The sequence below is a fragment of the Euprymna scolopes genome, chromosome 19 (genome assembly GCF_053919585.1).
Source record: "Euprymna scolopes isolate OS-2025 chromosome 19, ASM5391958v1, whole genome shotgun sequence".
NCBI lineage: Eukaryota > Metazoa > Mollusca > Cephalopoda > Sepiida > Sepiolidae > Euprymna > Euprymna scolopes.
In genome coordinates, this window is record NC_136500.1 from 86,214,379 (window position 1) to 86,231,262 (window position 16,884).

Genomic DNA, 16,884 nt, shown 5'->3' on the forward strand with positions numbered 1-16,884 from the left:
ACGAGGTGGGTGGAGGTCACTAAAAAGGGGAAGTAATAAATACAGAGTGGGGGGGAGTATGAAAAAGAGAGAAAACGGAGAAAGGGTTCTGAAAGTCAAAGAAAGAAAGAAAGAAAGAAAGAAAGAAAGAAAGAAAAATTGAGGGAAAAGAAGAAATGCGAGAATTAGAAAGTGTGGAAAAAGTAGATAGAGAAGAATATAAAAAGAATATTTGAAGAAGAAGAAGAAAATAAAGAAGAAGAAGCCGAGGAGATGATGACGATGATGATGACGAAAAGAGAGAAATGAAAGAAAAGAAGAATGAAAAAGTACGAGAGGAAAAAGAAAAAGAAAAAATTTAATGATAAATATATATGTAATCAATCATGTCCGGCCCACAGCGTCCATCTTAATTCGTTATTCATATATATATATATATATATATATATATATATATATATATATATATATATATATATATATATATATATATTGTGTGTGTGTGTGTGTGTGTGTGTGTGTGTGTGTGTGTGTGCCGCTTGCAACAGTCTTAAACAACGCCTTTCAGTCCACCCTGGTTTTATTAACCTCTTCAAACGAACAAATCCTTTCAATTTATTTCTGAACTATTAACCACTCCCACCTCTATAATATCCAGCCAGTAATCACCTCGACTACCAAACCGACAAACACGTACCACACATATATAAGGCGCATTATAAAAGCTCTCTTCACCAGAATCGCAAAAGTCTTTGCAGAAGACGAATCTACTTCCGCTTCTAGCTGGCATTTGCACTTATCAATTTCTACGTTTTGCGTCTATCGACTAAGACCCCTTGATAAATATTTTTCGAAGAGCTGTCCGCGAATAACGATACATTCCTGGCTCGCTGAAGATAGCACCCGCTCCCTATCGGGTGGGTTAGCAAGTGTGGTGACTGGTGCACTCTCCACCCCGTCATAAAAGTAAATTCGGACCAGATAACCTGCTATAAAAGTTGGCAGGTAAGTGTTATTTTCTTAATTTTCTAGAAAAAAAAAGACACTTGTGCATTTGAAGTTTGGAGGAGAATTTTTATTGTTTTCATTTTTGAAGAATTCTAAGGGGAGACAATTCCAGAAGTTCTTGAAATTTATAACTTTGAATGACTATTCTGATTTATTTCGAAAGTTTATTTAGTGCTTGTTAACATACGGTCGACAGATTTATTTTTTTAAAAAATATGTTGTTTTAAGCAAAAACAATATTACGTACTTAATTATCATGCCGAAAATAGTAATATATACAAAAATTATGAAAATAATTGAATAGAAATTTATTTTAAGTTAAAAGTAATTTTTACGGAAAATTGGGTAAAATTGCATTTTTCTTCGACGATATAAAGTAGACGGTAGGAAGCTAAACACAGGAAATAACTCCGAAAATAATATTTTACATTACTTTTGTCATGGCTGCAATATTTGTTGTCTATAGCGATAAACTATTTTTTTTCTTTTTACTAAAAACATAGCAGTTGTTCCACTCGACTAATTTTCATAATTTTTAGATATATCACTATTTTCGGCATGATAGTTAAATACGTAATAATGTTGTTGTTTAAAACAATGTATTTTAAAAAAATCGATTTGTCGACCGTTTAATTTTTGAAGTGATACATTTTCATATAATGATTATTTTTATTCATTTCAGAAATGTATTTTCTTAGACTGTTCATTAAACGTTCGGGCGCTTCTACAAAATTGGGACGAGATTTTGTAGTCGATAAATGGAGTTTTCAAATAATAATAATAAAAAAAAACAATAGTTTCAACTGATTTCTTTTTTGTCAATTCCAATGTCCAATTAAAATGCTAGCTCCCAAATTATGCAATCGAAATTACCTCAATATTACTGAATTAGTAAAAAAAAAAAAAACAACAACTTTAATTGTGTTAACAGGTGAAAAATTGCCGCCATTTTGTTTAAATCAAAACAGAAAATTACTTCCCTTTTGAACTCTCCTATATCTTACGATCGTTTTCATCAAATTGATTTTCGTAATTTTTGGATATAATCATCTTAAAAATACGAAGAATACGTAGATACTATTGTTTTCAAGTGAAATTCAGTATTACTATTTCCGAAATTTCGTTCCAATAGTGTACAGGCGCCAAAGTTCGTTAAAAAAAAAACAGTCGGTATTTCTTCGTTATTAGAGTGAAATTGGAAATCGAAATATTGAATTTCAAATTAAACCAATTGTATCTACTACATTTTCATGTTGTAGTAATGAACATATCCAAAAATTACGAAAAACGATACGATAGAAAATTATTAATGAATACAGTATTCGAAGACAATTAGCGAAAATTGAGTTTTGTTAAAATTGGCCGAAGATTTCAGAAAATATTTACCTTCTTTTGGTACGAATCGAAGGCTTCGAGTTCGTTTTTTGTAAAACTCAATATTTGCTGTCTTCGAAAACTGTTTGGTATTTTTTTTACGACCTGCCCAAGCATTAGGTGTCATAAACTGACCTTACGAATGCGTGAAAAAAGATTGAATAATTCGACCTCCTGTCTTTCAGGAGCAAAGACCAAATTAAAAGATTTAATAGCAAATTATGCAATATTTGTTTTTTGTTTTTTTGTTTGTTTTGTTTTTTTAAATCGGGTTTCTTTAAAAGATTGGAAAAAAATAAACGAAATTTAACTTAGGTCGATTATAAAAAAATCGATATAAATTAAAAAAAAAACACTTACCTATAAAAATTACTAATCAATGTGTAGTTGCATTCTTCATTGTTAAGAATTTATCCATATTTGTATTTTAAAAGCCATTTATTTTTTAAATAAAATATTTTTTTAAACGCCTATTTGAAAAACCCGCCATGATGCAAACATTTTAAGTTTTTATTTAAAACCGGAAGTAGTTTTTTATTGCTTTGAATTACGGGTGGACAGAAGGAAGTAAAAACCACACGTTCGTGTTAGCCGTCTACCTTTGCTCGTAAAGAAATTTGTGCCTCCATACCTGAAAACTAGTCACATTTTATTTATAATTTTTTGCCTTAAAAAAAAAAAAAACAGTTCAAGAATTTTTTTTTTGTTCTCAAAAAATACACGAGCTTTTATTTAATATATTTAATTTCCACTTTATGGAGTGAATGTTTTTTTAATATCTAAAAAAAAAAAAAAACATTGGATGAAATAGAAATAATTTTCGTAATAAAACTTTCTGTACAATATAAGATTTAAAACAAACAAACAAAACAACCTGTTTTTTTTTTTTTTAAAAAAAGGTTTTAAACTTTGGACTTTACATGTAAATTTCTAAAAAAAACACTACTTTTTTGTTTTAAATATGAATATATTATTTATTGATCTTTTATCTTCAATTTGTGCTATATAAAACTTTGGTACATAAATTAATTATTAAAGTTTGAATAGACCTTTCAAAATGGGGGGGTGAATTAAAAACAAACAAACGTTTGTCTAAAATATTATATTCAGTTAATTGGAAAGAGCATAAAATTTTACATAGACCCTGAAAATATTGTAAAAATCTAACCGATAAAAAAATTTGATAGATTTTTAAAGTTTAAAAGTTAGAAAAAAATTAACTCATAAAATTCAATTGATTTCATTACGCAAAAAAAAAATGGCTACATGAAGGCGCGCCGGCACTTTGTAAACACTGTTTTTTTTTTTAATAATAAATAATATTTCTATTATTTTTTAAACAACTTTAATAGTTTATTTTGGAAGTATAGTCCATAAACAACCCACTTTTAAAAGAGAAATTATGAGTTTTTTATATTTTATTCGCAGTTTCGTGTTAGAGGCGTCAAAAATTCCCCCCAAATTCTGATACACCTACCCCAGCGTAGTATAAACACCCCCCAACCACTCCATGTTAAGAACGGCTTTCGGAATAAACACCACCTCCAACCTCCCTTTGTTAAGCACGACTTTCGAGGTTGGGGATGTTTATTCCGAAAGCCGTTCTTAACATGAGGAGGTTAGGGTGTTTATAATACGCTGGGGCAGGTGGTAAAATTTACCAACTGTTTTCATTAGGAATTAATTAAAATGACACAGCATCCTATATCTTTATAAAACCACAATTCGACTATGCATAGTGCATTGTTGTCACATCTGGGCTAGTGTATCTATCACTAATTTCTCACTCTAACACAGGGGTAAAAAAAATTGTCGGCCAAACTCCAACCTCTGTCTCATCACTACAATGTTGCATCCCTGTGTCTGTTGTATAAGTAATAAGTAATAGCATGTGCTCTAATGAACTTGTGCCCCCACCCTCGACGTTACATAGTCCCAACTAACCCGGCAAGCAGCAAAATTGCATCACTTAATTATTGAAGTACCTACATGCCGTAAAGCTTTCTACTCTAATAGTTTCTTCCCTCGGACTGCTAGATTTTGAAATTCCCTCCCTGTTACCTGCTCTCCGGACTGTGCTATTCTGCAGAAGTTTAAATATGATATGCATAGGTATCTCGCTACTCAACTTCCTACAGTCCCCTGTTAGACACGATCCCAAATAATAGCCCCTTACATCCAAGTGGCAACATGCCTTGTTTGGGGTGAAAAGTAGTCAAAAAACTTTTTTTTTTTCTTTTCTTTTTTTTTTTTAAATCAATTAACAAACTAACCAAAACAATTTATTCTGCTTTTTTTTTTTTTTTTTTTTTTTTTTTTAAGAAGGCCACTCAGGGATAAGGGTTAAATGCTTCATCTGGTCATTTAATATTTATTAGAAGTTATAATCTTTTTAAGTTACCGTACATACTGATTTTAAGCAAAGTAGTCATCTTGTTTAATCTAAACAAGTAGGTGGCTCTAAAGATGGCTACTATGCATAGAATCGATATTTATGTGAACTTTAAAGTCTGGTGATGGAACGATTACAACATTTTCCCCGATTTCTATACACTTAGCGATTTAATGTTTTTAACCAATTTTTCGATATTTGTCATCCGAATAGTTAGAAAAAATGGTTAAAAAACATTAATTCCTTGACCCTATACTGGGCACTTTTCTACAGGGAGGGGTCGTTTTTTCGCCGATATTTTCGAAAATCATCCCCTCTTTTCGATTGTCTAGCCTTAATTTAAACCTACGTCACTTCTGGTCTGGCGATGGACGCAATAGCAAAGACGTCACTTTTTTTTCACATTCTTTTCCTCCTTCGCGATACGGGTTCGAGCCTGCCTGCCTACTACAAATTTTATTTTGCTCAACATACACCTACAAACACCCGGGCAACGTCGGGAACCCAGGTTAGTATTTAAATCTTACCTGTCTGTATTAAAATGTATGCTTCTATTCGATACCGATCTCATAAAAATCCGTCGCCTCTATCTAAAGTTTTAGGCAGACATACATACATGCATACTTACATTTAAACAGACAGGTGAGATTTATATAATAGAAGATTCCAATCCGTTATAAATGTCGTCCCCGCTATGTACACCAGCTGCACAACACAAGCACGTTTCGTTGTACGCAGGTTTGTTTTTTTTTTTTGTTTTTTTTTTGTTTATTTTTACAAAACGTTTTATGTTGTAAACTTTCACTGGAGTTTTATAAAAATTAAAAGTATAATTTTATTTACAAAATCTGTGATGTGATCAATGGCTTTCGTAAAAGCCAATTTAGATGACGATGGCGTCTTCGAGTGTTGCCAAGAACGATACCAACATTTAATATAAATTGGGTATTAAAGTTATGTGTAACAAACGAGGAAAATGGAATATATATATATATATATATATATATATATATATATAACTCGAATGTAAATTAATATTAAGCCGACTTTACAAATTGATAAAAGTTAATTATTGGATTTTAATTAATTATAAGGTGAAACTCCAATGATTCAAACTCGATAGATAACGACAAACTTCCACCCATTAATATGAGAGGGGAGATTATCATCAAAAGTGTCCTGAATTGATAACTTAGCACCGGACTTACTACTTAGATATAAATAAGTCACTTGTACCCATTCCCCTCCTCCCCTTTTTTTTTTTTTTTTTTTTTTTTTTTTTTTAATAGAGAGTAGATAATACAGTGGATGTGTTATCGGCAGCTCCAGTAACTCTCGCTTCTCCTTTTTTGTCCCTCAGTCCTCATTCAATGAGTGATTTTTCTGACAAAGGGTGAAGAAAAAGCTGCTTAAAGGTCGGTAGTACTTGGTGAACAGTAGTCTGAGATGTCGGAAATGTTTCTGTCTCTGTCTGTCCTTGTGGCCATGTCACTAGTAAGGGTGCTGGAGGTAAACGTTTTGTCTGGGCTGACGTTATCTGCCTGATAGTCAGGGACCCGAACCTTGGATTAAACACTAAGGAGGCTGTCCTATCAGCAGGCGCAAAGTATTTGGACTGCTGTATTGCCATTTGGTGAGTGGATCTGGACCATGCAGTAGTCTCTGGTGGGGGCTCTCGATGCCATACTAGTGGGTAATTGTTACGGCTTTACCTTTTCGTGTGCTACAAAAAAAAAAAATTTTCCTGTCTTTTTCTCTCTTACTTTCCCTCTCTGTACTGCTCTAACTAAGTATGCCGACCTATTTCACAAATCCCAAAACCTCAACATGAAATATCTCCAGAATAAAAACTCGAATAAACCTAGAACCCCATCTTCCAACATAGACGCCTACTACCAGGTCTCCTTCTCCGACATCAGGGGTCTACGTTCCAACCTTCCAGAGGTTGAAACCCAATTACAGGAGACGAAACTGAACATATTATTTCTAAGTGAAACTGGAATAGGGCCGACCACTTCCCTAGATGAGTTCGTAATTAATGGATACTCTAACTTAACAGCTAAATCTGACCCCCAAGATCGCCATGGGCATGGAATATGTGCCTACATTAAAGATGGCTTCCCGTGTGGCAGGGATATCTCTAGAGAAGATTCTAATTTACCCTATATGTGCTACAGGGTTGCACTTGCTAACACCACTGCATTTATATTTGCCCTCTATCGGCCCCACAACAGTGGAGTTACTATCTTTAAGAGTATATCTGAGAAAATAGACCACATACTGTCTGCACATCGCTCGGTTAACATCCACATCTGTGGTGACTTCAACGTCCATAACGTGGAATGGCTGACCCATTCAAATAAGACAGACGAGAAGGGGAGGTTTTGTCATGATTTTGCCATTGCTTATGACCTCACTCAGATTGTTCGCGAACCCACCCGTGTGCCCGATACACCCGGTCAATATGCAAGCCTCCTAGACCTTTTTCTCTCAACTTCCCCTGAGCTATGTTCATGTTCCGTTCATTCTCCTCTAGGATCCTCCAACCACTCCGTCGTATCAGGTAAGATAAAAATGAAATGTAATAAGTCCCCAGATGTACCCCTCCACCGTACTGTATACTGATACTCTATGACTGACTGGGATAGCTTCCGTACATTCATATCTGATTTACCTCTGCACTCCATGTTTAAAAAGGAAGTGTCCTCTATAGTATCAGATCTGACCGAATGGTTAATTGTAGGCATAGACCAATTCATACCATCTAAAAAATTCCAACAAAAACCTAACAGCCAGCCATGGTTCTCCCCAGAATGTGCTGCTGCTATCGCGCACAGAAATCACTTTTTCCATAGCTACCAATGTAATAGATGCACTGAAACTAAAGCTGCTTTCAGGAACGCCAGCAACCACTGTAAAAGAGTAATAAAAAATGCAAGAGAGCTATATGCCCAGTCTGTTAAATCCAAGGTAGCTGATCAGTGGCTTGGTTCCCACCAGTTTTAGCAAATAACAAATAGGATCCTGAACAGAAGTGCGCGTTCTATCCTAACCATTATCAATGGACGAGAGGTCATCTCGTCAGCGTCAGACAAGGGCAAACTATTTGCAAAGAACTTTGCAGCTAATTCTACCCTATGCGACGAAGGCCATCAACTCCCCATATTTCCTCCTATAACACAGAACAAGCTAGGTAACATACAAATATCCGTGCATGAGGTCGCCAAGCTAATAAAGAACCTTGATTCCAGTAAAGCAACTGGCCCTGATGGCATCCCAATTATAGTGTTAAAAAAGCTTCAACCAGAACTCGTTCCCATACTTACGAAACTATTTAAGCACTGCCTTAAGGAGAAGTGCTTTCAGACTCCCTGGAAGACCTCATCAGTTTGCCCTGTATTTAAGAATTCAGGTGATAAGTCATCTCCCTCTCAGTACAGACCAATAAGTCTCCTGTGTGTTATGAGTAAGTTGCTGGAATCCATATTAAATAAAGAAATAGTCAACCACCTCAGCAGAAACAACCTTCTTAGTGACACACAATATGGTTTCCGCTCTGCAAGATCTACCGCAGATGTGCTGACGGTGATATCTCACAGGATTAGTGAATCTCTTGACAAAGGCTTCCTTTCTAGGGCAATTGCTCTTGACATATCAAAGGCCTTCGACAAGGTATGGCATAAGGGTCTACTTCACAAGATTTCCAGCTACGGTATTACTGGAAATGTTTTCTCAATCATTAAATCATTTCTCTCCGATAGGCTCATAAGAGTAGTGGTCGATGGACAAAAATCGTAGGCCTGCAATATAAATGCTGGAGTCCCTCAGGGGTCAATCCTGGGCCCAACTCTCTTCCTGATCTACATCAATGACCTCCCTAAACACATACTTAAATCATTCGTTGACATCTATGTTAATGACACGACCATCTACGGCAACACATCAAAGGCTGTAATTCTCTCTGATTCTCTCTCCTCTGATCTGTGTAATATATATATATATATATATATATATATATATATATATATATATATATAAACTACTTCATTTACTCACATAAAATTAATATACGAAAGTATAGATTTATGCGTAAACCTTAAGTATTTACTTCAAAAGTGCTCAATACGTAGGTAGAGCTAGTTAGTAATTTATAAAATATATATGGCGATTAAGCTACACTGAATATTCGGTGTTTCATCCACTCTAGGATTCCTCAGGCTTATGCGCGAATTCTGTGGTTGTTTGTCGTTTTTATATGGTCCTCTTCTATTGAGGATTTAGTTAGCCAATCAGCTTTCTAGTATCCACCGCGCCCCTTCCTATCAGCCAATGGGCATGCATTTTATCGAACAAAGAATCTGTTTTAAAACTAGGTTAGTGTTTTTTTTTTAATTTTTTTTTATTGTTAGTTTGTATATAAATATACATATGTGTACACACATATATGCACATATATATACACATATACATACATACATATATGTGTGATCGTTTATGTATATTCATGTTTATTTAATTTATTTATTTGTTTATTTTCTATTGTTTTTGTTAGTTTTAAAACTATTTTGTATCGCTATCCTAGAGTAATATATGATAGGAAGGGGTGCGGTGGATACTAGAAAGCTGATTGGCTAACTAAATCCTCAATAGAAGAGGACTATATAAAGATGACAAACAACCACAGAATTCGCACATAAGCCTGAGGAATCCTAGAGTGGATAAAACGCCAAATATTCAGTGTAGCTTAATCGCCATATATATTTTATGAATTACTATATATATATATATATATATATATATATATATATATATATATATATATATATATACAGGCATGCATATAAGATGGAAATAAATGAAACGTGAAAAGAATAGAAGGGTCACCAGGTAGCAAGTTCTACCTAAAACATAGACGTTCATAAATAGAATTTAAGGGAAAAACAAAATTTTATAAAACATTTTTATACAAGAGATAAGAATATAAAAGTTATTTTTACATTAGTAAATGTTCATAGTGCAAACTTGTGTTTGGTAAAGAAAGTTCCGTAAATAGTTACAAAGCTTAGAAATGTGTAGGTCAATATGTTCATAGTGTGAATATATGCGTATGTAAGCAATACATGTATGTAAGTATTTGGCAGCGTGGCATTGTGTATGCATGTGCGTTGGTTTACTTTGTTCTTGTATTAGATAAAAAGGGCTGTCCCCTTCTCATGTAAGTAAGAAGGCAGACTAGATAGGTGAAAATGATATTAGGAAAAGGCTAGAATCGACCCCAAGTAGATAATTGAAATCCTAGAAATGCAGTCCATTGTTAATTCTTTTAGAAATAACTAAATATTATTCATGTCAGAAATAAAGGGATTGTCCATTCTTTTAGAATAACTGGATATTAGATATGTCAGTTAAAAAAATGGACAATACGAGTTTATAAATTAAAAATAGGCTAGATATTGAACAATTAAAATTGGAAATTCTTTCTTGCCAAAGGTGTATTTGGACAGACATATGTAAATCCACGTGAAAGTTAGTCACGTTGGGAACCACACTTCTGACATCATAAACTAAGATTTCTTAATATATGAATTGAGGGTTCGAAGTTAGAGAGAAATGAGATAATCGGAGCAGATCACACACAGTGATAGTCAGTTGGAGACTGGGAGCCCCTTAGAGGCGAAGGGAGAAATATCTTCCTCAGTATTGTCATCGTCGTCGTTATCTCCGTTATATGTACCCCGTTATTATGTGTCTCCAGTATGAACCTCTGACCCACTACACAACACTTGTTAGTGCATATGAGTAGGTAGTAATTTTTTCTGTTCGACTGGGTCTTGCTTAGAAATGTGTAGGTCAATATGTTCATAGTTTAGGATATACGTTTATAAGAATTAGGTTGACAAGAATGTTCTTGCGGAATTTCTAAATTTTGTTTTCAAATGATGTATTTCCAAGTTAGTTTTCGTTATAATACCTTTACTTTATATATCTTTTTAAAGGGCCTTTTTCGCTCTATCTAATCGTTTAAATTACAATTACGCCTTCTTTTCACAGCGTTGAATGCAAGTTGGAAAAAAAGCAATTTTGCACAATTTTTCTTATTTAAATTCAAGCTAGGCCAAAAAGCTGCTGAAACAGCTCGCGATATCAACAAAGCGTTTGAAACAGGAACCACTATTGAACGCACAGCACAATGGTGGTTTAAGAAATTTCGTGGCGGCGATGAGTCTTGATGATGATGATGATGATGAGCATAATGCTTGGCCATCGGGTGTTTACAACGATCAATTTAAAACCTTTAGTCGAAGCCAATCCATGCACAACTGTTCGAGAACTTGCTTCTGAATTAAACGTAACATATACAACGATTTCCAACCACTTGAGAGAGAGTTGGAAAGACAAAACACTTGATTAAATGGGTGTCTCATAAATTTAACGACAACCAAAAGAAAGTGTTATTAAGTGTCATCTTCCATTCTTTTACGTAATAAGAACGACCCGTTTCTTAACCGGGTTGTAACTTGCGATGAACCGATTTTCCTCCACGACAATGCCCAACCGCACGTTGTTATACCAACCCTGCAGGAGTTGAGCAAATTCGTCTACGAAACTTTGCTTCATCCATTGTATTCTCCGGACCTCTCGCCTACCGATTGCAACTTTTTCAAGCATATCGAAAATTTTGTGCATGAGAAATGCTTCAAAAACCTAAGCGATATTAAAAACGCCTTCAGCGACTTCATCGCCACCAGAACGCAAGATTTTTGCGTTACTGGCATAAATAAACTTGTTTTACGTTGGCAAAAGTGTGTTGATTCTAATGGTGCTTTTTTTTTATCAATAAATTTTTGTTTGTTCATCTGAATTTAAAGGTTAAAAACTGCAATAACTTTCTTGTCAACCTGATATATAATTTTTAAAATATAATTATCCACTGACACGTGTTTCGTCGTCTACGACTCATCAGAGTGGCTGACTCTCTCTCTCTCTCTCTCTCTCTCTCTCTCTCTCTCTCTCACATATATATATATATATATATATATATATAATGAGAGAAATGAAATGAAAAAGAAACAAACTAAATTATATGTTCATCGTCTTTATTATTTCAAGACTTTCTCGAAATGGTTAAATTGAAGAAAGTAAAATACCAATACAATATTTGGAGATGTACTTGTTGTATCTCTTCAAATATTGTACTGGTATTTTATTTTCTTCACATGAATCCTCTCTCTCTCTCTCTCTCTCTCTCTCTCTCTCTCTCTCTCTCTCTCTCTCTCTCAATGAGGGAAGAATTATAATTGTATTTTCAGCTAGAATTTGAACTCGTAAACCGTCTGCGTGCTGTACTAGGTGGGTCGTAAAAGTTGAAATTGGACCCCCCCCCCGAAGGCGACGAGGAGTCGCATGCTTCATCTCTCTGAATTAAAAAAAAATTCTCATTTTTAAATTTTTCAATAAAATTCTATTTTTATATAAAAAAAAAAAAACAAATTGTCTGTCGCTTATTTTATACAAGCATTCAATTCCATCCCAACCGTCTTGTCAGTGATGACGCTGACAAAGAACTCAAAGTGATGACCCACCAGCGGATGTAGTGACGACATATCAACCTCTTGATCTAAAGAGGATGTGTCTATTGTTTTATCATGTCTAACACCTGGGAAGATGGTTGCCGTTCACAGGACTTAACAACCATTCTAGAAACGTCCCCACAATACGAACACACTAAGTTACTCCGTCCCCGGCAATCGAGAGTAAAACATGCTGACCAGGTCTTATATTTTATTTAAGTAAGCACTGGCTTTTTACTTTCACATAGACGTGTTACTTTTGGGGGGGGGTCAAAATAGTTTGAGTTCACACATCCCTGTGAAAACTTCCTTGCTTTGGAGGCGTGAGGAAGAAAGCGAATTCCAATGAAACGAGAAAAGAAAGAGCGTTACAATTATAGGCATTTGCATTTTAGTGTTCGTTGGAATCACTTCGCGATTAAGTCGCCACAAATCTAAGCAAAATGTATAAACTAACAAAACAAACAAAAATACATTTTTGAAACGTGTTGTGGAGAGGTGATGTCACACAATATTTTCAAAAGGTATTAAAAATGTTGGATTATATTTTTTTAAAAATATTTTTAATCATATGATTTTTGCTGTAAAAATCTTTAATTTATCACAGGCAATAAAACGGAAAATTAAAAGTAAAATTAAAAAAAAAATCGTTGTTAAAATAAAATGTGTCCTTTTTGACCGCTGCCCCTTCAGAAGTACCTCAAATCTATTTGATCCATTATTTTCCTATTAATCTATGTCGATATTTTGTTTTTGTTTTATAATTTCAGACCGCCCGAAATGAAACACATTGGCCCCGCCATTGGATTATTTTGGTGCTGTTTTCTACTTTCGCCCGCCTGTTATGGCGAACGCATGTTTAAACGACAACACCGCGAAAATACGAAGCTTAATCCTCTGGCGGACAACACCAACTTGATTGTAACGAAAACGGGTGACTTGCAGCGGAAAGCGACAACCCCACCCTCCCGTAATTCAAATAATCGTCGAAAAACAAGTCCTACTCAAGTTGTTACGGGTTTGCTATCAAACTGGAAACGCTCTTCCCTCGGCACGGACAAGTCGCGTCTAAGACAGAGACGCGCACCGGAATACAGACACGAGTCCAAATTCAACCAAAGACGAGTGTGTCAAGTCAAAGGGTCGATACACTTAAGCGGAAGCGGCATACCAGAGATTCGAAAAACAACCAGAAATGACATCAGCAGAAAAAGTATTTTTCAGGAAAGCGTGCGAAGACGGGTAGAATCCAAAAATATCGCGAGCAATTTCAGAAGGCGGAATTTAATGAGTCAAAGCTTAAAAGGAAATACACGAAAATCTGTGCAACAAATTCAGAATACTTCTAGCGCTAACGGAAGCCTGAGAACGCGCGATTCTTTTGAACGTAAAATAGGTGTTAATACACGTCTGTCCGTTATGAAATCTACGCGTGAAATTCGAGAACCTACTAGTAATTCCAGACGTCTGACCCGATCTACATATGTAAATAGTAGAACGGAAACTAACAGAAGATTTTCACGTGAGATCCGAAAGCCTACTCTCGGATCGAGGCGTTTGACCACATCTACATCTGTAGATGGCAGAACTAACTCTAACAGAAGATTGTCCGTTACAAGATTGACACGTGAGACCAGGGAACCTACTATCGAATCCAGACGGCTGACCCGATCTAGATCTGTAGATAGGAGGATTGACGCTAGTAAAAAATTGTCCGTTACAAGATTGACACATGAGACCAGAGAACCTACTATCGAATCCAGACGGCTAACCCGATCTAGATCTGTAGAAAGGAGGACTGACGCTAACAGAAGGTTGTCCGTTACAAGATTGTCACGTGATACCAGAGAACCTACTATCGAATCCCGACGGCTGACCCGATCTAGATCTGTAGATACCAGAACTGACGCTAACAGAAGATTGTCCGTTACAAGATTGTCACGTGAGACCAGAGAACCTGCTATCGTATCCAGACGGCTGACCCGATCAAAATCTGTAGATACCAGAACTGACGCTAACAGAAGATTGTCCGTTACAAGATTGTCACGTGAGACCAGAGAACCTACTATCGAATCCAGACGGCTAACCCGATCTAGATCTGTAGATACCAGAACTGACGCTAACAGAAGATTGTCCGTTACAAGATTTACACGTGAGACCAGAGAACCTACTATTGAATCCAGACGGCTAACCCGATCTAGATCTGTAGATACCAGAACTGACGCTAACAGAAGATTGTCCGTTACAAGATTGACACGTGAGACCAGAGAACCTACTCTCGAATCCAGACGGCTAACCCGATCTAGATCTGTAGATACCAGAACTGACGCTAACAGAAGATTGTCCGTTACAAGATTTACACGTGAGACCAGAGAACCTACTATCGAATCCAGACGGCTAACCCGATCTAGATCTGTAGATACCAGAACTGACGCTCACAGAAGATTGTCCGTTACAAGATTGACACGTGAGACCAGAGAACCTACTATTGAATCCAGACGGCTAACCCGATCTAGATCTGTAGATACCAGAACTGACGCTAACAGAAGATTGTCCGTTACAAGGTTGACACGTGAGACCAGAGAACCTACTCTCGAATCCAGACGGCTAACCCGATCTAGATCTGTAGATACCAGAACTGACGCTAACAGAAGATTGTCCGTTACAAGATTGACACGTGAGACCAGAGAACCTACTATCGAATCTAGACGGCTGACCCGATCTACATCTGTAGATAGGAGGAGTGATGCTAACAAAAGATTGTCCGTTAAACGATTGACGCATGAGACCAGAGAACCTACTATCGAATCCAAACAATTGACGCGATCTAGATTTGTAGATAGGAGGACTGACGCTAACAGAAGATTATCCGTTACACGATTAACACGCGAAACCAGAGAACCTACTATCGAATCCAGACGGCTGACCCGATCTAGATCTGTAGATCACAGGACTGACGCTAACAGAAGATTGTCAGTCACAAAATTTACACGTGAGACCCAACAATCTTCCATCGATTCCAGACGGCTGACCCAATCTAGATATGTAGATAGTAGAACTAACACTAACAGAAGATTATCCGTTACAAGACTGACACGTGAGACCAGGGTACCTACTATCGGATCCAGACGGCTAACCCGATCCAGATCTGTAGTTAGGAGGACTGACGCTAACAGAAGATTGTCCGTTACAAGATTGTCACGTGAGACCAGAGAACCTACTCTCGAATCCAAACGGCTGACCCGATCTAGATCTGTAGATACCAGAACTGACGCTTACAGAAGATTGTCCGTTACAAGATTGATACATGGGACCAAAAAATCTACTATTGAATCCCGACGACTGACTCGATCTAAATCTGTAGATAGTAGAACTAACGCTAACAGAAGATTGTCCGTTATAAGATTGACACGTGAGACTAGAGAACCTACTATGGGATCTAGACAGCTTACTCTATCTAGATATGTAGATAGCAGAACATCCGCAAACAGACGCGCCTTTCTAAGACCAACCTTGTCTTCATTGAGCACTCGATTAAGTGTGGATACATTCAATTCTAGCCACGCTTTGCAGTCGAAACAATTTCTTCTGCTATCAAGTAACCTCGCCACAAACAATGAAGCTGATCGTATATTTTCTGTGAGCAAAGCTTGGGACTCTGAATTTTATACGAGACAACAAACTTTTAATACTCCAGAAATCAGCGATTTATCTTTGTTTTCTGATCGATATACGGACAATGCATTCATTGACTTTCAACGTTCACACGTTGATATATTGCCGGGATATTTTGTATTTAAACTGTCTACGAAGATGAATGATAAACTCTATTCTGCAAACAGTACTTTATCACCAAATATTCCTCGAATCGAAGAAAGGTAAGAGTTTACATTTTTTTTTTTTTCAAACTAGTTGTGTTGACCCGTGTTGCTCGGCTTCCATGACATAGCATTTATTTTGTAAATATTTATATCTATGTAACTATAAAACTCATATCAGCTTGCTTGCTTAGGCGTTTAAATCGTACATCCGGTTTGAAAAATTCTGCGCATGCGTACTTACATGAAAACAAAGCCATGAAAAGGTTTTTTGTTTTTTTTAATCGATAATTTTTTCGCGTTTAAAATATGCAAATAAAAATAAAAAATAAACCCGCTTTACCTTTTTTATCGGCATTTGGCGAATTTTCTTTGTATTTTTCATTGCAAGTTAGAATCGTTTTCAAAATATTAGTTTTTATTTAAAAGAAACAATAATTCCAATCCAATCCGAGATTCTTCAGGAAATGTCACAAAAATTTTTAGTACGATTTTTTAATTAAAAAAACTTTCATTTTCAATTTTTAGCAGTTTAAAACTTTTTAAATTCATTTTTTTCATGCTACATTTTGAGCCGCAGAAACAAACGCAAAACATTTATCATAGATAAAGCAAAGCCGTTGACTTGTGGTAAGTGCTTTCGTTAAGAATCGCACTTTTTTGTTTACAAAGCGGAAGTGACGCCAGACAAATTTCAAGGTTCAGATGACAAACACTGTATATAATGTAACTTTTTTACGCA

At 35.9% G+C, this 16,884-nt stretch overlaps 1 protein-coding gene across 1 annotated transcript in view; it reads left to right on the plus strand.

The window, feature by feature from the left end:
- The first annotated feature begins 712 nt into the window (after positions 1 to 712).
- LOC145239816 (uncharacterized) overlaps positions 713 to 16,884 on the plus strand; it is a 31,301-nt gene continuing 15,129 nt past the window's right edge. Inside the window, exons 1-2 of the mRNA XM_080103346.1 lie at positions 713 to 984; positions 13,095 to 16,202. Coding sequence (XP_079959472.1) covers positions 13,105 to 16,202 — 3,098 coding nt within the window. The 5' untranslated portion in view covers positions 713 to 984; positions 13,095 to 13,104. The remainder of the gene's footprint in view (positions 985 to 13,094; positions 16,203 to 16,884) is intronic.